Source organism: Plecotus auritus (genome assembly GCF_963455305.1).
Source record: "Plecotus auritus genome assembly, chromosome: 3".
Classification (NCBI taxonomy): Eukaryota; Metazoa; Chordata; class Mammalia; order Chiroptera; family Vespertilionidae; genus Plecotus; species Plecotus auritus.
In genome coordinates this window covers 161,868,604-161,892,878 of record NC_137772.1, presented here as the reverse complement: position 1 = coordinate 161,892,878, position 24,275 = coordinate 161,868,604, and the positions used below count along the sequence as shown (strand labels likewise).

At 40.0% G+C, this 24,275-nt stretch overlaps 1 protein-coding gene across 2 annotated transcripts in view; it reads left to right on the top strand.

Annotated features, from left to right (window-relative positions):
- Positions 1 to 24,275, top strand: part of HMGA2 (high mobility group AT-hook 2) — a gene marked incomplete at its 3' end in the record, with an annotated part of 148,243 nt that overhangs the window by 11,862 nt on the left and 112,106 nt on the right. For both annotated transcript variants that reach the window (XM_080660100.1, XM_080660099.1), the window contains exon 3: positions 1,590 to 1,640. In XM_080660100.1, the coding sequence (XP_080516226.1) occupies positions 1,590 to 1,640 (51 nt within the window). The remainder of the gene's footprint in view (positions 1 to 1,589; positions 1,641 to 24,275) is intronic.

Here is a 24,275-nt window from a genome sequence, read left to right as displayed (position 1 = left end):
ATCTAAAACTTAGTAGCTCATCTGCAAGATAAGAGGAAAAGTAATACCTACCTTGCAAGGCTCAAGTAAGGATTAAAATAACATGTGAATGACTTAGCCCTTTGCCTGGCGTATTTTAAATGCTAAATCAATGTGAACTAGCATTATCATTATACAGAGTTTGGGTTAATGCATGGGACCTGTTGGATACTAATGCCAGGCCAGGGAGTTATTATTTAGCGAGAAATCTTGTGGTTTATTATCTATCTATCTATCTATCTATCTATCTATCTATCATCTATCTATCATCTGTCTCAATCTATTTTTACCAGGCAGATTGAAGCGAGAAAGAGGAGATTCTCATTTGGCAATGTAGACAGTTATAACAGGTAATTTTAGTATCATTGTATTCAGTGCCTACTGGCTGCTGCCCAGGTAACAAAAGTAAAATGCAAAACAAGTTATTCTGGCTCAGGTTACCTAAATTTCTGTGTTCAGATAGCCTTGGGATGATTCTCATACACAGAAGAGTATGAACTAAGTGTTCTTTATCCTGTTTTTATAGAAGTTGTATGTGATGTGTGTGTATGTGTGATGTGTGTGTATTGGTGTGTTTGGGGATTGGAACAGGGTGATAAATGCAGGGGAAAATACTTGATAGAAAATTTAAAATTTTGACTCAAAGGGAAAAAATAACCATGATACCAGAAAAAAAATCTATGAAGTAAAGCAATAAAACTCAAAATAGAAAATATATTAATGCCATATCTGTGTTGAGTGGAGAGTTAATGTACACATTTATTATTATTTTAACATCCATAGTTTCCAATTCAAGGACAAATACGGATGCTTTCTCCCATCTATTTTTCCCTCTGCTGTAAGTGAACTGATTGAGAGGTGATTGTGTTTTGGCAAGGAATAGGAAATTAACTGTAGAAATAAGCAAATGTTTTTTAAAAATCAGAATCCTACGTCTTATTTATGTTTAGACTTGTTTTTGACTAGCAATGTAGATAGAAGTGCCTTGTAAATTATAAAGCAATACACTAATATTAAATTTTGTGACTTTAGTGACATGGAAAGGAAATCATCGCTTAAGAAACATTCATTTTCTAAAATACTTTATAAATTGTGGATATGTGGGAGTCAATTTATTATGAATGGAAATAAAAGAAAATCACTCCAAGGGAGTCTTTTGTGGTCAGGGTTGTATCTGTTGACATCTTACAATGAAAAAAAAAAAAATAAGAGTCATCAAAAAGGGAGAAGATGAACCTAAAAAAATAAAGAGATGGTTAAAACAGTTCTTAATATCACCTCTACAAGTCGGGGCATGCACACTTCAAACGTGTGCCTTGGTGAGCCCTGGTGCATGGTGTCAGGCAGGAAACCATGCATGTGCCTTGGTGAGCCCTGGTGCATGGTGTCAGGTAGGAAACCATGTGTGTGCCTTGGTGAGCCCTGGTGCATGGTGTCAGGCAGGAAACCATGCGTGTGCCTTGGTGAGCCCTGGTGCATGGTGTCAGGCAGGAAACCATGCGTGTGCCTTGGTGAGCCCTGGTGCATGGTGTCAGGTGGGAAACCATTTGACCTCCTTTTTCATTTTGCAGAAAGCAGAAGCCACTGGAGAAAAACGGCCACGAGGCCGACCTAGGAAATGGGTGAGTAATAAGAAACAATTTCTACTTTTGTCTTCTAATGAAAAGTTTCTGTTTATTCAAATGAAAGTTACTTTTACTTTTTCAGTGTCATGCATGTCTAACTTCAGGTGCCATGAGTCTTTGAAAGGGTTAAGGCGAGCGAAAGATTATCACCACTCCTTACCATTAGGCTCCAGGAGCTGATTCAGAACACTTTTTCCCCCTGGGAGTGACTCCTTTTTCTATCGCTTATCAACATGAAAAGAGTCTCCCCTCTTCCTTCAAGTCCGGTAACAATGAGATGACTTGTTCAGTGGGTTGCGTAACCAAGGTTAAAGGGTATTATGAAACTTCAGAAGTTGATTACAAATGGTGATAAAATTGAGATGAAATGTGCTTAAGATAACTTTTTAACGTTTTCTTTCTTTTTTGTTTCCTTTGTGGCTTTGCTCTAGACACATCTCGTTTTCTAGGTGGTTTGTGCGTGTTGTTTTTTCCATGTTGGCTTCATTAGAAAACCAAGTTTTAATTTCCAGTTTTTCTTGCTTCCCTTAGTCATTCTTACATCCCGATGTTTGTTATCCACATTGGGTTCCATGCGTATGCACTTGACCCTATAGGCACACACATCTATTTGAGGCCAGACACTCAGTGATCGCTAAAGAGCTTCACTCATTTTACCACTTGAACCTCCTCCCCTTTGCTGCTACACTGCCATATTCTTCTGGTCTGCCTTTCCCACGGACAGAAGAGAAAAGTCTTAAAAATGAATCAAACCGTTTGCCAAGAAAGAGAAAGGCATCCTCTATACATGGTATTGTCACTGATGGGATCTTGGTCTTTCCTTTTCTCTCTTCCTTGATTTGTGCTTCAAAACGTTTCTTTGTTGCTGTGCTGGATTCTATTTTCCTGTTAGTTTGCCATTTCTTCCTCTAAAGTTCTGCATCACGTTCTATTTATACCTGGGTATTGCTTTTCATTTAACTTATTCATCTTGTATTTTTTTTCCCCTCTGCTCAACATGTGTTGGGATTAGATTTCTTAGAACAAGGAAATGGGGTTGATCTTTAGATTAAACACATCTCAGTGTTACAGCATAACCTTAAAGTAAGAGCATTTCATTCAAACTTCTGGTCAATAAATGAATTCTCTCCAAACCCACCCACCAGGCAGTGATCGTCTAGACCAGTGGTTCTTAACCTTTCTAATGCCGCGACCCTTTAATACAGTTCCTCATGTTGTGGTGACCCCCAACCATAAAATTATTTTCGTTGCTACTTCATAACTGTAATTTTGCTACTGCTATGAATCGTAATGTAAATATCTGTGTTTTCCGATGGTCTTAGGCGACCCTGCTAGTGGTTCTCAACCTGTGAGTCGCGACCCACAGGTTGAGAACTGTTGCTATAGAGCCGAAGACCATTAGGCTGGACGTCCTTCATTCTGGACGTCCTTCCAGATGAAGCCGCTGCGGCGGGGGCCAAGGCAGAGGCGGTTAGGGGTGATCAGGCAGGCAGGCGAGCAGTTAGGGGTATCAGGCAGGCATGCAGAGTGGTTAGGGGTGATCAGACAGGCAGGCAGAGTGGTTGGGGGCAGGCAGGCAGGCGAATAGTCAGGGGCGATGAGGCAGGCAGGTGAGCAATTAGGGGCCATCAGGCAGGCAGGCAGGCAGGCAGGCAGGCAGAGTGTTTGGGGGCAATCAGGCAGGCAGGCGAACACTCAGGGGCAATCAGACAGGCAGGCCAGTGGTTAGGAGCGATCAGGCAGGAGCGATCAGGCAGGCAGGCAGGCGAGCAGTCCCGGATTGCGAGAAGGTGCAGGCCGGGCTGAGGGACCCCTCGCCCCCACCTCTGTGCACGAATTTTGTGCACTAGGCCTCTAGTAAATTATAAGCAAATACAATGGAAGTTAACCAGCACAACAGCTGTCAAGCCCCTCCAGCTTTATTGAGATGTAATTGACATATAACATTGCATAAGTTTAAGGAATACAACATAGTGATCTAATACATTTTATATATATATTGCCAAATGATTAGCACAGTAACATTGGTTAGTACCTCCATCACCTCACATAATTACCATTTCTCTTTTTGTGGTGAGAACATTTAAGTGCATAATACAGTATTGTTGACTATAATCACCATGCTAGATCCCCAGAACTTATCCTAATTGGAATTTATGCCTTTTGACCAAATCTTCTCATTTGCACCCCCCCCCCCACCAGCCCTTGGCAACCACCATGCTACTCTCTGTTTCTAGAAGTTTAGCTTTTCTAGATTCCACATATAAATGATATCATACAATATTTGTCTTTCTCTGTTTGACTTATTTCACTTAGCACAATGCCCTCCGGTTCTACACACCAGAATGGCAGGATTTCCTTCTTTCTTGTGGCTAAGATAGATAGATAGATAGACAGACAGACAGATAGACAGATAGATATAGATACATACACACCCACACACCCCACGCTCCTTTATGCATTCATCCATAGATGGACACTTAGGCTGCTTCCATATCTTGCCTCTTCACTGGTCTTTCTACCTTTCATCCCCCCTACCTTTGGGCTTTCCCATTGATCTCCGTAGGTTACAGTCATGCCACTGCTCTTCTCAGAATCTTTCTGTGGTTCCACAGCTGCCCGCTGTGTTAATGACTGCCTGCCTTAGCACTTTGAGATCTCTACAGTTTACCCCTCCTATCTTTACAGCTTTATTTCCTACTACTCATCTCCACACAACTGATGTTTCAGCCAAGCTGGAATAAAATATGGGATTATTAAAGGATGTGTGTGTTTTTTCTTCTATGAATTCTTGCTCATTTGGGGGAGATCTGGATGCAGGCAGCTGATCTTCTGCTGGATAAGAAGCTGATGTGAGGCATCCACCACAGAAACTCTTGCCTTTTTGAGAATCATTGGGTCGTCCTCATTGATTCTCATGGTTTCTCATTGTTTCTGGCTGTCAGAATGGAAAATGTTATGTAGTGAATTGTTATATGCCCCTGACTTGTTCCCCAAAGAAGAGGTGTTCTGCTCAGAAGAGGAAATAAAAGGAAATTGTATATTTTTTTCTAGACAGCGTGTTTCCTCTTTGCTTGTATATATTCTGTTGGGTAGAGTATGCAGCCAGTCAGAGCAATACACCAGTTTAATGGCATTCTTCACTGGAAAGCTTGTACCAAGGAAATAAATTATTGCATTTTCCATAGAAAATGGGTTTGTACTTTATAGTAAGTTCAGTGCTTTCCAACAATGTCATTCACTGATTTCCTTGTGTTAGAGATATATTTTTCAATTGACTGGATTTACTAAGTACATGGTCTAAAAGCCAAACTGCTCCCCTGTTATTCTTTTGGGTGGTTTGTTTTGTTTTCAAGTTCTTTGCTTTAAAAAAAGATGTCTTGTAAATCTTACAGTGTGGTGTAACAGGCCTGGAAAAACATGCCTACAGTGTGACCCTCCCATCTGATGTGATTGGGATCTGTATTTGGTAGGTTATGCAAAGATTGATTAACCAAAAGTGTGTCCTAGTCGATGTAGGAGAGAAAGTTGTGTGAAGGAAGGAGAGAGAAGTAGGACTTAACTTTTCTCCTGCTCTTAACAGTTGGGAACTCAGGGTCTGGATTCCGATGGCTTGGGTTCAAATTCTAGACCATCACGTGACTAGTTATAATCTTGAGCAAATTACATGCCATTTTAAAGGTCCAGTTTCCTCATCCTTAAACATGTGGTAAGAGCAGTACATTTCTCAGTGTTGTTTAGAGGATTAGATAAGATAATGCTTGCAAAAAAAAAAAAAAAAGTCTTAATAAAAGGCAAGGCACATGCCAAATGCTCAATAAATGTCAGAAATTATGCTTACTTCCACCATACACTTTTATGTAGATATCACGCCAAGCCTAAGTTCTAATTACTTGTAGCTACCGGTAGTTAGTTACACATGGGTAAAGTAATAATAGCTGTGCATCCAATTAACCAAGTGCCTTGGTGGTATCATATGTCTTCAATATATGCTGAGCATCATCAAGTTTAAGAATTGCTAATAATACTTAAGTACGTTGTAAGTCTATTTACAGTTAAGGGAAACATTTTAAATTATGGTTTATAAGCCTTCTAATTATAGAGCTTTGGTGTCTTGTGTTGTTTATCAATTTGAAAAGTAATATTTCTGCTGTTTGCCTCACTATGAGAGATGTTCTGGTTTTTCACAACCTGTATTGAGTGCCACTAGTCCTTCATAACTGTAATTTTGCTACTGTTAATGAATCGTAATGTAAATACCTGTGTTTTCCGATGGTCTTCGGCTCTACAGCAGTGGTTCTCAACCTGTGGGTCGTGACCCACAGGTTGAGGACCGCTAGCAGGGTCGCCTAAGACCATCGGAAAACACAGATATTTACATTACGATTCATAGCAGTAGCAAAATTACAGTTATGAAGTAGCAACGAAAATAATTTTATGGTTGGTGGTCACCACAACATGAGGAATTGTATTAAAGGGTCGCGGCATTAGAAAGGTTGAGAACCACTGTTCTAGATAGAGATACTGAGATTGACTTAGACATTGACCCAAGGACCAGATGCTGAAGTTTAACTTTGGTCACTAGGAACTGACTAACAGACCCCAGCTGTTTTCTGGGGCTGCTGATTCTCTTTATTTGCTAATGGGGTGTGTGCGCTAGTATGTCGATTTAAAAATATGCATCCTAGTTCATCTGTTTCTGGGGACAGTTGTCTTTCTTTATTAAAGAGCTTGTGATACACAGGAAAGTGATGTAATTTCATTTGTCAGTCAAACATATGAGGATTCTAGATAGCGCAATAAGGGCTTTTTGTTTTTCCAAGTTTATGGAAATCTAGAAATGTAAGTGATGATTTGAAAATCAAGTAAGGGGACTGAATAAGAATTCACACCTATTTAACTAGATTGATTGAAACTCTGGATTTCTTCTAAAGATCCCAGCCATTATTGTTTTGAGGAACCTGGTCTTCCTTTCCGTAACTTTTTCTGTTTGTTACTTTAAAAAAAAAAAATACTTTTAGCCATTTGTAATTCAACACTTGCCTTGTTTAAACTGAAATATAACTTCGATGTTTAGAAAGGAATATCCAAAAATACATACTGCAAATAATTATAACTTCTCACTCGAGTCAGAAGAAAAGAAATGACTCTCCTAGCATCAAAAACTGTCTGCTAATGGAGTTTTTGAAGGCGAAGTCATTTCCCCTTAGAAATGTGTAATAATAACGTGCTTTAAAAGAGGGAGATGGTCCCTCTGAAGCACATTTTGGTATATGCTCAGCAAATAAAATATACATTTTCTGATGTATATAACGTGCTCAAAATTAGTGATATTTTCTGAAATTATCTCCTCCTTTGCAATATTTTGTGATAAAATGGAATACTTTGCAGAACAGAACCCTGTGGGAGAAAATTGGCCTGTTTATTTTGCTTTTTTTAATAGCATACTGTAAAAGTCACTAAAATGATTATTTAAAATTGCAGGATTAAATGTGAAGACACTAATAAATCATACTCAGAAGGCAAAAATTGGGTTTGATCCTTAACATTTTGTCTCGAGATTACTCTCTTTTTTGTTTGTTTAAATATTAAAGTGCTGTTCTTAATTATTCTGTTAAAAGAAGTCTTAAACAAAGAGATGGATAACCTGCCCTACTTGGACATCCAGTGCTGTTTGGCATGGCCAATTCCCACCAGATCCTTTAAATTATAAAAACATTGGTCTTGGGGTCGGCTGCTTAAGTGACCCCGCCACAGTACCACAATAGCCATGTGATCTTACTAAACTATGATAAACGAAGAACGTATTTTTCACCCACTGTGGTTGAATGGCAAATTAGACAGGAGGTGGTTCAGATAAATGTCCTGTTTCCCCACAAAAACATAATCAGATCGATAGAATCTGGGCCCAGAGAGTTATCTCAATTTCATTCTAATTACATGACAAGTATTATGGAATTCAATGACCATTTTATATGACAATAAATGTGTTTAAGACTTTATACTACCATACACATATTTACCTATGCTTATCCAAATCCGAGTATTCATGGTAAATGTTTCTAAAAGATTGTATACCCTCATGTTCTATATAAATAAAATTAATATATGTCATACATATTTAATTAGGCAAGATAGGTAAAACTATTACTCCATATTTAAGAGAACACTTGTTCTTTTTTTAAGAGTGGAGTCTGCTTTTAAGGTTTTTTAAAAATCAAAGAATTTTTTATTCTAAACTCATCAGTATTTGACACAACCATTTTTTTTTTTTTTTTTTGGCAAAATTTCCATCCCATGGGATTTCATCAAGCCAGTCTGTAGTCTGGACTGAAAGAAGGACCTCTGGGTATGAATGAGCTGAGTGCCTCTGGACAGCTTGCTAAATGTACCCATGCTTTTTCTCCTGTTTAGGTGTCTGTCAGGAATGTTCTATCTGTAACTGATGTCTTTCAAGCATTTAGGGTTGTAAACCACAGACATCTTTCTTACTACAGCCAGCTCTATTATCCAGGGACTGATTATTGCATTTGTAGATGATCCAGCCTCCTGTCCCCTTCTTTGCGTTGTTTTCCCTGCTCCCACCTGCTGCCTGCCCTTTGGCCATTTCACTGCTCATTAGTGCCTCCACCAGCTGGGGGCGGGGCCAGGAGCAGAGTGTCAACTCTGGTAAAAGGTTTGGGGGAAAGAGGCTGGGAGTCATGGCCAACATAAGGTTTTCAGATTATCTGTCAATTTGATACATCCAGGCTCCCCCCAAACCCTATCCTCTGGAGCAGTGGTCGGCAAAATGCGGCTCGCGAGCCGTGGTTTGCCGCTCTGTTGACTAATGAGTTTGCCGACCACTGCTCTGGAGGAATTCAGTGCAGCTAGGACACCGAAATGTGACTTTCATTCATTATTTATTCATTCTTATAATAAGCATGATTTTGAAAGACATCTTTTTCAGGATGCTATAGGAAGCACCATCTCGGTATTGATGAGTGGCTACAGAATAGGTGTGGTTTAGCAAGTCCTCACTCCCTGTTCCAACCCAGAAAAATCACACCAAGTTTACTCTTACATTAGAGCCAGGTGGTGGAAGGATAGTTCTTTAAATGCAGGCCAAGGAATGTTGCCTTATGATGCTGAAACAGTCCTGTTTGAGTGTTAAAAGGTCATATAACTAACGCTAGTTGTGTGACCCAGGGGAGCCTATGTTATCACTTTGTGCTGTGGCTTCATTGCATAACCCAGAAAATTCCCTTTGAGTGTCTCCTTGAGCTCAGTATTGTGCAAGAAGGCTCAGCATGTAAGATGGACACCTGGACACGGCAGATGGAGAAGAAACTGCTTGAACCCTTTTGTGTTGCTCATTTGTTTGCTTCTCTCTTGCTTGGCTCACCACAGAAACCCCAAGGCTCTAATTGTGAGACCCTTAGTTTCTGTGATTGTCCCATTTGTCTAAAGGCAGTGCTCAAGTCTTCTGACAGTATTATGGATCAAGCCCTGCGGTAGGTCCTGGGGGCGCAGAGGCCAACAGGCTGCCTTTGGGGCACTTACAGTCTTGGGATCTGACAAGGAAAAGCTAATACCAGCCCATGAGATTGCTGCATGAGAACTGTGCTTTGATGTTGTGAGGCTAAATTTAATTCCATTTTTCAAGTATTTTTGAATTCTTTAGAATTTAACAGTTCCTTCATAGAAGTGATGATGTTGCTTTCCAAATGTTAGCAACACTATCATTATTTGAATTTAGCTATATATAATTCATGAATTTGTTGTGCTAGTGAGCCTGAGGTTACATTCTCTCATTATCACTATATAGATTTGATTTATCTAAATCGTGGCCAAATTTTATCTGGTTAAGAAAAACTATGAAAGATAGGTACTTTAAGCAAAAGAGAGACAGACTCACAGAGACCAGGCAGACAGCTCTGGTGGTGGTGGGTGGGAGGGAGGAAATGGGGTGTTGGGGAAGGGGGTGAAGGGATTGAGCAAAAAAGAAAAAAAAGAGAAAGCCAGGACTCATGGACATATTCAACTGTGGTGATAGTGGGGGTGGAGGTGGAAGAGGGCATATAGGGGGTAAATGTCAGATATTAAAGTGTCAGCTCCAAATAGAGAAGGTGACTGGGAATCAGAAAGATCAGGATAATTCTGTTGAGCCACCACCTCAACATATGTTAATCTTATTTTTTTCTCTTTGTTCGTACTGCATACAATTCATGCGTATCAAATAACTTTTAACATGACTAGGTGTTAAAGCAACTAATTGTATACTTCAATATTTCTGAAGAGTGTCCTTGGTATTGAAAATGAGCTCTTGGAAAGTAGAAAGCGTATCATTTCTGTTTTCCCTTGGCACCTGTAGGACATAGGAGGGAATTCAGCAAAGCGATAAAGAGCTCAGGCTGCCTGGGTTTAGTTATCAGCTTATCAAGGCAACTTGCTTATTGTCACCAGCTCCAGTCTCCCTGTGTGTAAAACAAAGGGTAATAATAGTTTTCATTTCATAGGATTATGTTGTAAGAACTAAATGACAAGTCATCAAAAAGCTTCATTCAACATGTAGCAAGCACTCCATAGATCATAGTTGTTGATGTTAGTACAGTTCCAGGCTCGTAGCAGGATTTAATAAATGTTTGGCGAGTGGAATAGCATTGCAGCAGTGTGTATAAAGCGAGGTCTTTGCATTTTTGTTTTCTGGTAGTGAACGTGGATTTGAATGGCCTTCTTTGGCTTTTATTATTAATGGGATGATTTGTGGTTTTAAAGACTCCGCACAAGGGTTAAAAGCACAACCTGTGGGCATCAAAGCCGTGTTTGTAATAATTTTGAATTCCAGCTTACGACTTTCCACTTCAGAAGTGAGCTGTGAGCCACTATCACCCAGACCCAATACAGACTTTGAATGCCTTGCCCTATATCCGTGTTTCCATTCCCTCACTCCTGGAAATAGCATTCTGCTTTCCAAAATAGACTGCAGTGCTGCACCTTAAAGGCATTTTTGTCACAGCTTTGGATCATCGGAGAAACAGAAGAAAGCCTTGTAGGCATAAAATAATTTTCTAAGGTACTTTCTAATTTTTTTCTACAAGAACACATTTTAATTGCCTGTCTTCCATTTCCTTTACTCCTAATTTTAGTCCTAACATGGAAATAAAGAAAGGAGGAAAATCAGCTAATAACGGTTGCTTCTTTGACTTCTTTCAAGGGCATTCTGAAACCCTCTGAGTGACGCAAAAAGCGGCGGGCTTCACAAGTAAGGATTCATTGAGGGGAAAATCCAATAGCCGAGGTTGACATCACTGCAGGAATAAGGACTTCACAGTCAGAATAACATAGGTAGCAATATCGCATAACTCAGAAGTTAAAACAACATTACCAATAAAGGAAGTGCAGACCTGCCAAGTTTCCAGACAATCCAAATATTTTCAGTCTTGAGGGAGCACCCTGTTAAAGGAAGCACCAAAGCCCAGGGAGGTGAGAGAATCACAGTCTGGAAGACCAGGGAATCCTTCGGTGATAGCTGATAATGTTCTATAAAGTTTGGCGGCCCTTTGTCATTTCCTGTTCTAAATGATTCTCATGTCAGAAAGGACATATTTCAGAAGCTGATCCTGGAGTAGAATTTCCTTGTTACAGAGTCTCAGGCCTTCCATTCTCTTTCCTACTCTTCCTCTCCCAGGTGGTCCAGTGGTCAGGTTCTCTAGATTCCCTGTTGGAACTGATGAAGCTTCAGCAGGCCTGGGCCCACTCTCAGTGGATGGGTGTGCGGTGCAGTCGGACTGTATGAGCATGGCCATCCCTGTGGCTCCCTTTTCTCTTGAGAGATTGGTATGCAGCAAGCAATGCTGTTTGTGACACTGGGCATGCACCTTCTGAGTTTAATGGAAGGAACAAAAAGGCAATGTGTGATCATGCTGTCCATCCTGTACAACATTATGGACAACATTTTAACTTTCCTGTGCTCATACTATATTTTTAATTTGTTTTAGGAGCAAATAAAGTTCGGTTTTGTACATTCTTTATCCCTCTTTCTTACCTTTAAACCATGTATTTCCTATATGTATAGGATGCAAATGACCTCCTTCCTATCCCTAATTCTCCTCCTCATAACTCCTTTCAGAGCAGTGGTACAGGGTTTAATGACGTTGTGGTTGGGGTGGCCATTTAGAGTGTTCATTTCCAGGCCATCAAACCAAAGTAGAGGTGGGTGGGTATTTTTATTTAGTCATGTTCTTCCAGGAACAGCCTGCTTCTTTGGTGGACATTGACCTTTACCAGTGAACCAGCCAGGCTTGTGATGTTGTGCATTGCTTTGCCTCCTGCTGACACCATTGATGAGCTACATAAAATCATTTAAAATCCCTAATTTTATAAACATTAAAATGGTGACATTTTCTAATACATAGTCTTAATCTTTTGCTGTGAAATCACTAAGCTCAGTGGTTATCAATTGGATATCATAGTTAGCACTTACAGGAACAAAACACAATCATTGTTGAAACCTCTTAGGGGTTCCTTAGTGTTCATAGGGACTGATTCATGCCATATTGCCTTGTACCACATAGTGTCCTGCTGTGATAAAGCAAGTGGACTTACGCACATTATGGGATTAATCAGATGCTCAATGTGTGGGGATCGTATACTGTGACAGGGCTTGGCCATACATGGGCACAGTATAAAGAATTCCCTTGTGACTGAATTTTTGTTGTTGTTAAAAAAAGTTTTCTGCCCAGGATCCTTATAATGTGGTATGTATTCAGCATTACTATTTGTGATCCTTTTAAGATACTTAGACGCTCCCACCCCCATTTGGGAAGCTGACATTTCATATCCATAGGAAAACTTTTAAAATTTGTGTGAAAATACAGGTGTCATATTTTATGGTTTTATTATTTTTCGAGTCTGAGAAAATACTTAGATTTATTTACTTACAGTCTTGCAGTTATCTTTGATAGGAAAAGCTGCTTATATAAAAATACCCTTAAATATCATAGAGAAGTCTCCTATATGTCTAGAAAGGCGATTTCGTGAGTACCCTAGGTAATGGTGTGGCAGGAGGGTCTTAACACACTCAAACTGAATTTCTCCTTATATGGCTTTCAGGCCATTTCCTCTTGTCTTAGTCTTAACGGTGACAGAGAACATCTGGTATGTCCCTCTTCAAAATAAATCTCCCTCCTTGGGGCAAAGTCTACACACGTTAGGTCCTAACAGATCTGGGTTTGAGTCTGGGCCTTGTCACTTACCAGCCTTAGGCCACTATTACCTCTCTGAGCCCAAGTTTCTTCTTTCGTAAAAGGAGGCGGGTAATTTCTCCCATACAGTTTTAGCTGCAGTGTCCAGTTCCTAGTAACTACTCAAAATATGCCACCTTGTGTCATTATTGTTGAAATCTGTGAGAATTTATTAAGTCAGGTTTTCCATAATAACATTCCCAGACCTTTCTGGCTGCGTCCTGTTTTTCGAATCCACTATAAATGGTTCTAAACGAGATTTCAGATGGTCTGGTAGATGGAACACTGGGTTTGCCGTGAAAGGCCCATCTGACTTGCTTTCTGATTTAATGAGTTTCTTCTGTATGACCTTGGACCGGTCTTTTAACATCCTTGAGCCTGTTTGCACATGTGTGAGATGCGGGTAATAATTATCATCCCTTCTGTGCCTTTCTCTCTGGGTTGTAGTGAGGATACCATAAAAAAGTAATTTGTAAGTCACGAAGTGCCATACAATCATAAGGTGATAGCAGTAAATATAATAAGCAATTAAAATGTAATACTTCACAGTAGGGTTGATGGAATTGGTCTTGCTATTTATATGACTTTTAAAACATTGGTCACCATCTTCAGCCTCACCCTGGTCCTACATGGCAGTTATGAGGCATTTACTCTCTTTTTAAATATGCATTAGTAATTTTATTTTATCTATTTTTAATTTATCTTTATTGTTGAAAGTATTATAAATTTCCCCCTTTTTTTTCTTCATTTCCCTCCCCCCACCCACCTGCACCCCAGGACTTCACCACACTATTATCTGTGTCCATGCATATCAGTACTTTGGTTAATTTCTTCTCACCCCCCACCCACACTCCTTTTCACCTGCTTTTATGGTTGGAAGGCTAAAACTGACCACTTTCAGATGTATGACTGACACATATTTAAACAGTCCCAACATTAAAGGTATCGAGTTTGTGTGTGGAGAGCGAGTCAAAAACAGAATTGAGTGAGGCTAAGAGAGGGCCTTGTGGTCTAAGTGGGAACAAAGAGGCGAAAGAGACCCGGGAGAGGTAGGTGAGCAAAGAGATCTCTCCAGTGACAGACATTCGCAGAGAGGATTGTAGGCCTGTGTTTCCCAATAAAGTCACTGCCAAGTTCCAAACAGAAGCATAAACGGTCAAAAACATAGGAATGAGAAGGGAACTTTGGGACATTGGGGATTACTTAGAGTGGAAGTGACCTTGGAGGTTGCCGTGATCCCAGGCAGGAGAGGGCAATGGCCATGTCTGCACTCTAAGGCGGGCGGTCAGGCAGCCAACTGACGTGTGGGGAAGTGAGAATGCAGCATTGGAGAAACCAGTACCAGTGGGAAAGTTGAGTGTCCTAGCCGTGTGAGCTGAACCATGCGGACTGTTCACAAATGCTGAAACAGGGGGAAGGAGGAAGAAGTGCAGTGATATAGTCATGCTTAAAAGAATCTTTACATGTGCTGTTGGGTTTAGTTTTAAATCTGTTGAATATAGTGACAGTTTGTAGAAGCAAGAAACTTTTCCCCATATTTGAACTGTATTTTTGTTATTTTGTTGCCTCAATTCAGTTTGGTTTCGTGTTTAATTGTGGGGCTGAAAGTACTTAAGTTTGAGTGGTGGAGAGTGGAATTTGATTAAATATCCCTGCTGTTCATTTTCTATGCTTCTATATTCTAAAAAAAAAAAAAAAAATCTAGCCACAGTTATCCAACTGTCCATTTGGGATTTGTAGATGCTGCTTTCCTGCAGCTCTTTCCTCCTATGACCTTAGCCATGTCATTGGTGTTGGCCTCCTAAGTCAGTGACTCTGAGTGGGCAGAGTGGTAGTGTGATGTCATGTCTGGGGCATGAGCCTGTACCCTCACCACACATGGGTCCCACCCTTCCTGGTCTAGGCAGCTCAACACACAGTGCTTGGCCCATTGAGGGTGCTCAATAAATTTAGTTGTTTTTCCTGTCGCTCTCTCTGGATTTCAAATAGGAATATCCAAATCTGAGAGCACCACCCTAGGATTAGGTTCCCCAATTAAAATCCGCAGTGAAAGCTGAGGCAGATGTGTGGGGAAGCATTTCCAGGCTCTCGTTAGTGTAGGAAAGATGATTGCCCTGGGTTTACAGCTAGGCTTCCGTGCTCATGAATCATAATATCTCTTCGGGGATTAATGAGTTTAACTTAATGTAACACTGACCAACTGTGTGTAATATTGTGACATTTGAAAGTATTCAGCATAAAAAGTAGCTGCTGGGAATATATATATTTTGAGATACTTTGTGTTCTACCAAGGTTGCTTGGGTTTTATTAACCTCTGCCCCCAATCCTCCATCCCCTTGCGCCTCCCCCCCACACACACACACACAAAACAAAAAAGGTCAGAAGGAAGGTTCTCCATATTATCTCAAAATTCCTAGATAGGAAAAATATCACACTATTGATAGTCTAGCACGTTTATATGTTTTAAAATAAAAAGTGTCTTGCCGCCCTAACCAGTTTGGCTCAGTGGATAGAGCATCGGCCTGCGGACTGAAAGGTCTCAGGTTTGATTCCGGTCAAGGGCATGTACTTTGGTTGCAGGCACATCACCAGTGGGAGGTGTGCAGGAGGCAGCTCATCGATGTTTCTCTCTCATCGATGTTTCTAGCTCTCTATCCCTCTCCCTTCCTCTCTGTAAAAAATTAATAAAATATATTTTTAAAAATAGTAACTTGCTTTTTCTCTGGTAGTCTTCCTTTCTCCTTTACCTCAAATTCCATCAAATATATCCTCATCTTTCTTTTTCATTCAGATAATTACAGATTCACATGCAGTTGTAAAAAATTATACTGAAAAATCTCCTGTACACTTTGCCCAATTTCCCCTCAGTGGTGGCATTTTATAAAATTATGTAGTTCTGTCTCTCAAATAGGATACGGTGTGAATACAGTCCACCCATCATGTCCAGGTTTTCCCAGTTTTGTGTGTACCTACTTGTGTGTATATAAGTTCTGTGCAGTTCACTACCCGTGCCGATTCATGTATCCACCACAAGAGGTATTCTCTTTGAAGACTGCAGCTGCTTGAGAGTTTGGGCACATCCTGGGCAGACAGACATAAAGATGTGTCTTCTCCTCCAAATACACAAGAGCTTTGCATGGCTGGAGAAAGGTGGGGAGTGGAAATCTGGCCCGCGGTTCCTGTCTGTGGCTGTGTGGTAACTCTTTCACAGCCCCTCATTAGAAAGGGCTGGCTGGCCCAGGCAGAATCATAGGTGGGCTTGGCACACAGCTAACTACTCGCCTGGAGTAACTTACGCTTTTGTACTGTGTTAAGAGTTCTGCCAATTTCAGAGGCCAGGAAGCAAAGAGTTGGCCTAGGCGTGTAACACACCTGCTTTTCCTGAGGCCACATACAACAGGCTGATTTGAATGCCTGTTTGCCCTTCTGGGATATATGTCTCCAGAGGCCTGAAGATGTGGAAAATGGCCCCCGTCTCAAACCCCCAGAAATTGGTTTCACACAGATTTTAAATGTCCGCAAGGACTGATATTTATTGGGGGAAATGTCCTGTGAATTGTACTTTGCTATCTGGCCCAGTCTCTAGAATGAACTTCAGTGGAGTTCTGCTATGTTGAGACCTTTAGGGACTATCCCCATTTGACAATGCCACGATAACATTAGGTTCCCCAGTTTTTAAAAATTTGCAATTATCTGTCTCCCCCACCCCCCGGAAGCTGTGCTGAGGTGCAAACACTTGGCACAGATGACCAAGCTGCCTCACCAGCTAGGTATCTCAATCCTGTCTGAGAAAACTGGATTTGTAAATAGGTCAAACTATGGTTATTAACTTTTGAGAATGACAAAGATCTGTGCGTACCACTCAGCACTCCTGCAATCTGTTTAGTTGAGCAAAAGTTATGATGATGATGTTTGGGCATAGTAACCAATGAGCAAATACCTGTATTTGATCACTATGGGATCCCTTCAGAGAATAAATTTTGTAAATTTTTTGCCAATGTCCTATCGGATTCTAAATCTCAACTGTGCCTTGGTATATAAACATTTATATAAGCATTTATTTTCCTCTTTGGATTAATACTTCTCCTGTTAGCACTTTCAAATTTCATGATTACAGGTGACAAGTTTATTTTTGAGGGTGATGATCTTATTTAAACAAAAGCTTTACTTTGTAGTCAGCTGGAGACATTTTGAAAATCTTACAAGTACAGGAAAAAACAGTTGTATTAAAGGAAAAATTATAAAGGATTATCAGGGTAGCCTACTATTACCTCCATAGCACACTTCTTTGGGCTGTACTTGATCCAAATAAATGTGGTCGAACTGCTGGTGTGGTCATGGGAGTGGCCATGGGAACCTGAAGCTCTGTTTCCTGTGTCAGTTTCTGTCACTGAGGCCTTGTCTAAGCAATGTCCCAACAGGGATTTAAAAAAAAATATATTTTTATTGATTTCAAGGAGGAAGGAGAGGGAGAGACAGAAACATCAGTGATGAGAGAGAATCATCAATAGGCTGCCTCCTGCACGCCCCACACTTCGAATCGAGCCCACAACCTGAGCATGTGCCCTGACTCGGAATTGAACGGTGACCTCCTGGTTCATAGGTCGACACTCAACCACTGAGCCATGCCAGCTGGGCACAACAGTGATTTTTAACTATGCAAATGTTCATCTGTTTGGTGTTTGATCTGTCTAACAATAACCCTAGAGTTAGTTTAAAGATTATGTAGTTGAATTCTCTCATATTCTACAGGTGACAAAATGAAAACGGGGGGCAATTAAATGTGTCCAGCTCAACGTCACCCAGCCCCATTAGCTAGGGCAAGACCCAGGTTTCCTGGCTCCTAGTCCATTGCTTTTCTGCTATGGGGAACAACTTCCTGTCACCCCACCAGTCTTTCCTTGGTTTTCCTTTTGTAACACTGACAGTTCTTCTGACAAACCTCTTCCGTCAGGTCCTGTATTAGTTTCCTGAGGCAGCTGTAACAAAGGAATGCAAACCTGGGTGCCTTAACACAAGGGAAATTTGTTCTTTAATTCCCACAACCAGAAGTTCTAGTCAAGGTGCCGGCAGCGCTGTGCTGTCTCTGCATGCCAGGAGGAGAGGCTGTCCCCTGCCTTTGCCTTGGCCCCGGGTGTCACTGATGTTTCTTGGCTTTTAGGGGCATCCCGCCAGTTTCTCCCCCTGTCGTTAGATGACAGTCTTCCTGTGTGTCTGTGTGTTGCTTCTTCTCTTAAAAGAACACCAGTCATATTTGGTTAGAGACTACCCTGAGGACCTCATCTTAACTTGATTACATCTTCAAAGAACCTATTTCCAAATAAGGTCACATTCATAAATACACAGGGGATTAGGACTTCAACATCTTTTTCTGGAACACAGTTCAACCCATAACAGGTCTCGTTAGCTTCAAAACCATTTTTAGAACCAGTCAGGTATTTGTAACACACAATGAGAACCTGCAATGAATTTCATTAAATGTAGAGCATCATACCCAACATTTGTAGTTTGTTACAATAACACATTGAAAAGATTTATGGACTGTTTTGGGTGTGATTTTTGGATTAATTCCCTGCTTTGAAACCGTTTGTTGGACCCCGTTTATTTAAAGGAGGGAATGAATAGACCTGAAAACACCTCATTTTCATTTCAGCCTGGAAGCCAGTAAAAAAAAAATTTTTTTGAGAATTGAAAACTGTTGCAGAATACCAGCAGGTTTGTTTTTTTTAATCATTTTGATCTTCAGTTATTAGATACTAGTTTGCATGTGCTAAGCCTTTAGCTAAGATTTTTTTTTTTTAAAAAAAAACACTGAACTTAAACATTTTTTATAGTCCTAAAGTCTAGAACAAAATATTTGCTATTTAATATTTAATGGTGTATATATATTTTTTTCGGGATTTCTTTTTTTGTCTTTATTGTTGAGATTATTACAGATGCCCCTCTTTCTTCCCCCAGCTCCCCTCCACCCGGTTCCTACCCCGCCCCAGGCCCTTGCCACCCTATTGTCTGTGTCTATAGGTAATGCATACATGCACATAAGATCTTTGTCTAATCTCTTCCTGCACGCCCCCCCACACACGCCTTTCCCTCTGAGAATTGTCAGTCTGTTCCATTTCCATGCCCCTGATTCTATTCCATTCACCAGTTCATTTTGTTCATCAGATTCATTTGATTTTTAGATTCAATTGTTGATAGGTATGTATTTGTTGTCACTTTGTTGTTGATATTTTTTATCTTTCCTTTTTTCTTCTTCCTGTTCTTAAAGAATACCTTTCAGCATTTCATATAATACTGGTTTGGTGGTGATGAACTCCTTTAGCTTTTTCTTGTCTGTGAAGCTCTTTTATATATAATTTTTAAAAAAGCCCAGGCCAATTTTGCTCAGTGATTAGAATATCAGCCCTTGGACTGAAGGGTCACAGGTTTGATTCCAGTCAAGGGCACATACCTTGGTTGCAGACTTGATCCCCACCAGGGTTGGAACATATATGGGAGGTAACCAACCTGTGTGTCTCTCTCAAATAGACATTTCTCTCTCTGTGTTTCTCTCCCTCCCTTCCACTATCTCTGGAAATCAATGGAGAAAATATCCTCAGGTGAGGATTTAAAAACAAACAAACAAGAAAAACAACCTACTCATACTCAGCACTCTCAACTGTTTGCATTCCCTTGGTGGAGTGTAATAATTTGTATTCATAAACAATCTTCCTGTCCTCATTCTTTTAAATATTACCTAATCAATTTGGGAGGCTATGTCCATACAACCTTAATTTGCATCTTTAAAAAAATGTTTTAAAACAAAGTAATGGGAATGGATGCCATATCTTTTATTAACTTTTATATAGGTGATTGCAAATCTCCTTTTAAATTAATGTCCTTTAGCTTCAAATACACCTCTTTCTATAAGGCTAGTCCCTATTTCCTACAACCTTACAGACCTAGGAGAACAATATTTTCCCTTCTGTCGTTTTGATAATTACATCCTCTGTGCTCAGTGGTGGCCTGTTAACTAACATGAATACCATGGGCTTGCATAATAGCCTCAAATTTCCATATATTGGAACTGTGAGAATTTTCTGTAATGGTGCTTTAGCAATAATGATGGAGGTACAGGCATTTCCTGAGGATTAATGACCAACTGGGAGGAATCAGTGGCCCTTGGCTCTGCCTCCCAGGCAGCCATTAATTCGAAGGAAATGTCTTTTGCTGAGGTCGTTATTGCTATTACAAGCTTAAAATGGAAAAACATAATAGGCGTATGAGTTATTTTTATGGGTTGATGCAGTTTCCAATGGTACAGACTAATTTGAGAAAATGAATGTGTATACATACAGTAGTAAGTCAGATTGTTTGAATCATCCCTCAGTATTCCATGTTTTATGACTGACTTTACAGTTCTCTACCTTTTCCACTTAAAAAAGAAAAAAGAAAAAAATTTGATTCAGAAAGTTCTGCATTTGCTCAAGGCTTAAAAGTGTTGAATTCAGTGACATATTTGGAAACACCAGTTTCTGTTATCAATTTCAAGTAATATTCAGGCTTCATGTATGGTCTGAACAGAAAACATGTATATTTTATATTTTCGTAAAAATTCTTTTTCTGTTAGAATAAAATGTTGCAAGAATTTTTTTTAAAACCCTGCAATAGTTTTGCTGTGCTTCTTTGATTTTTCTCTGTCACTTATTTGTATAATAGGCAGCCTTAGATTTATGCCTTTACATTTTGAATCCAAGAGAAAGCAATGCACAACTTATGTAGTCAACATTTCAGGGTGTTTTTCAATTGTACATTAAGTACTGCAAAAATGGGGAATCTACCCGGCTGTCATGGCTCAGTGGTTGAGTGTTAACCAATGAACCAGGAGGTCACAGTTTGATTCCTGGTCAGGGCATATGCCTAGGTTGCAGGCTCGATCCCCAATGTGGGGTATGCAGGAGGCAGCTGATCAATTATCCTCTCTCACCATTGGTATTTCTATTTTTCTCTACCTCTCTTTTCCTCTCTGAAATAAATAAAAATATATTATCGATTACACACACACACACACACACACACACTCTTAAAGAAGAAGCCAAAGTGTCAAAATGTTGCCCATCATGCTCCTTTCTGATTCTTTTAAAAAAGCTAGCCCTTTTGTTTTTTAAAAAAACTATATTTTATTGATTTTTACAGAGAGGAAGGGAGAGGGATAGAGAGTTAGAAACATTGATGAGAGAGAAACATCAGTCCGCAGGCCGACACTCTATCCACTGAGCCAAACTGGTCAGGGCAAAGCTAGCCCTTTTGTATTTCTAATTATGTTCTTCATCAACTGACCTATTGAATTCTTTTTTAGTCTATGTTACTAACAAAGCTAATCTAGAAATATTCTTAAATTTCGTAATAGGGAAAAATTGTGAGAATCCTGAAAATTGCCATCCTTGACCTTGTGGATAGAGAGCATCACCCAGGCATGATCTTATGACCATTTTTATCTCTATCACCAGTTAATGACTCCACAGGTATCGGGGTTCAGCTATAGAGGCTTGGCTTAGTGGAAAAGGTGAAAAATTATAGGACACAGACCTGCACCAAAAGAAATAGAAGAGTCAGGCTAGGAAATCTCATTCTGCTGGGCCCTCAAGTTCTGGTTCCACTTCTTCCCTTTTCACCACTCACTCCCAAGTAGTTGTTCACACTGGTAAATTCATTTGAAGTCAAACTTCCTTGAGCCCGCTTTGTCCAAGTGTCCCCAGTCTGCTGCTCCTTCCCCTCTCCTCGGCTTTCGATGTCCATGAGATGCTTCGATGCTGCTCTGCCTCTCAGACCTACCCCTCCACCTCCTTCCTTTTTGTTGAAAGTGCTAGGGTTCCCCCAGTTCTTCCGGAGCGACACTGCCCAGGAGAACTTCCTGCAGTAGCGAGAATGCTCTATAGTTGTGCCATCAGTACGGTAGTCACCAGCCACGGGTAGCTACTCGAACACTTAAAATGTGATGAGTGCGACTGAAGAACTGAATATTTGATTTTATTTTCTTTTAATTTGTTTGAATTTAAATAGTGCCATGTGACTAGTGACAATTGTATTGGCTGGTGCAGTCACCTCTGGATCCATTCCCTTCACAGCGGTCCTTTTTACCTTCCTAGGACTTTATACGGACTCCATCCTGTCACTTAACTCACATCCTGCCATATGCTGCCTTTGGTCTTTTGCCTAATTCAATATGACAAAAACCAAATATGCAAGCCCCACTGTGCGTGGTCCTGGAGGAAGGACAGAGATATCTTCAAAGAGCTTACAGAATAGGAAGAACCAGGGTTTTCTTGGTGGCAGCGAGGAGCCAGGTTATGATTCATTAATAGTCCCAAGTAAGCCAAATATGCACTGTCCTGAGGTTAGGGCTTCCAGCTGGGAGGTCTTGCCAAAAAAAAAAAAAAATATGTGAGTTTTACTTCTAAAGAGGTTAACTTGCAAACGATTTTAAAATGAGGTACTTTATACAGAGATGATAAAACTCTTCTCTCTTACAGTGCCACACTAGTGCCCCATAATTAAGATGAACACATGCTATGGATTGATCAGGACAGTTCCAGTTTATGTCCATTGTTCCAGTGTGCCTGCCAGTAGCACCCCTTTCACTCCCCAAAGAGTCCTCTTCGGGGAAGAGAAAGTCTATGATCACCCTGCCTACCGTCTGTCTAAATTCTCACACACACCTTGCCCCTCCCTTCATCTTGTTACACTTGTTTTCTTCCAGGCTATTCTTTCAGGGCCTTTTCCTATCAGGTCATTTCTCTGTCCAGAAACTGCTCCTCCTTAGTGACTGAATAAATTACAAATTGTTTAGGTCCTATATAGAATTATTTAGCGCTCTCTTTACCATTTTCAAATGTGTACATGTAAAACGGACACCTAGGTAGCTGAGTGAGTAAACGTTCTATTCCATAAACAGAACAGTTTCTCACCATCACTTTCACATGGAATTTCTTTGTCCACCTTCAACTGTTTAAAATCTTCTTTCATCTTCAATGTGCAGCTTGAACACCAGGATTAGGACTCCCCGAGTCAGAACGGGGGCTGTCCATGGAACTGAGAACACACATTAGTGCCTTGTTTATAACACGCTATCCATTTTCCTTGCACTGATAATTTTTGAACATCTCTTATCTTTGTTTACCAATTATATTAACTTAGAGAAAAGTTACCACGTGCTTTGAATTTTCTTCACAATCTATGACAGTGGTATACACTAGTTGCTTAACACGCGTATTTGTTGAATGAAGACAAAAAAGTATATGGCTAGGCTACTTTACATCATGCAAGATAATTTCTTAAAACTATAATTGGAAGCTTTTTTTTTTTTTAAAGAAGTATTTCTACAGTATTATGTCATTACCGAGGAATTACTGCTGCTACTAATCTCTTGGATCCAGTACTTAGGGACATAAATATAAGTGACATCAGCTCTGCTACTGCGTTCAATGAGATTACACAAGAGAAAGTTGGCTTAGGAGCAGATGTTGAAAAGTACCTTCAAAGATAACAAAATGGAGAGTGTGTTGCTAGGGTTAGTTCAGGAGCACCGTCTCAGGTGAAGCTGCTGGTGTGGTACTGACAATATGCTGGCATGTTCTTCTGCACAATTGGAAAGAGGTGTGTCTATTTGGGGAGATTTCCTCCAAATAAAACAACAACAGCAATGTGTCTATGATTGATTTTTTAAAAGATCATTTAGAGGAATAACACTTGCTGATTGGGATGAAAAAAAATCATTCGCATACAAGGCAAAGCTTGTATGTGAATGTATTTCTTATTTTTTTAATCATCTCTCTATGTATGTGGATGACTATGAACACTGAGTTCAGAAAATAACTTAGTTTTCTTTTTCTAAACCTCACATCAGTAGTTTTATCTCTTTGTGGATTATGTCGACTTTTCTTAAAGTGGGTAAAAGCCTAGATACTCTATGTATTTAATATAAGCACCTTGTATGTCTGTGATAACAAAATGATATAATCTTAGAGTAAATTCAGAAAAGAAATATTGCAACTATTTTCAAATAGACTATAGTTTAATTTTAATATACCAATATAATTTTTGGGGAAAAATCAATTTATGCATGGGCTTGTTCCTAATTCCACACTGTGACTTTAAATTTTAAAGGGTGATAACAAAAGAATAAATATTAAATTTGTTTACTTTTTCTCAGAATCTTACAACAAACTTACCAACACACACACACACACACACACACACACACACCACAACCTCAAAAAAGAGCCCTTTCTCTACCTACTCATCTTTCTACTTCTTACATGCTATCAACAGGCTTAAATGTTTTAACTACTTTTACATGTTTTGTTACACTAGTAGCCCTGCACACAAATTCGTGCACCAGTAGCTCTCTGTGGGGCCTGGCTGCTCT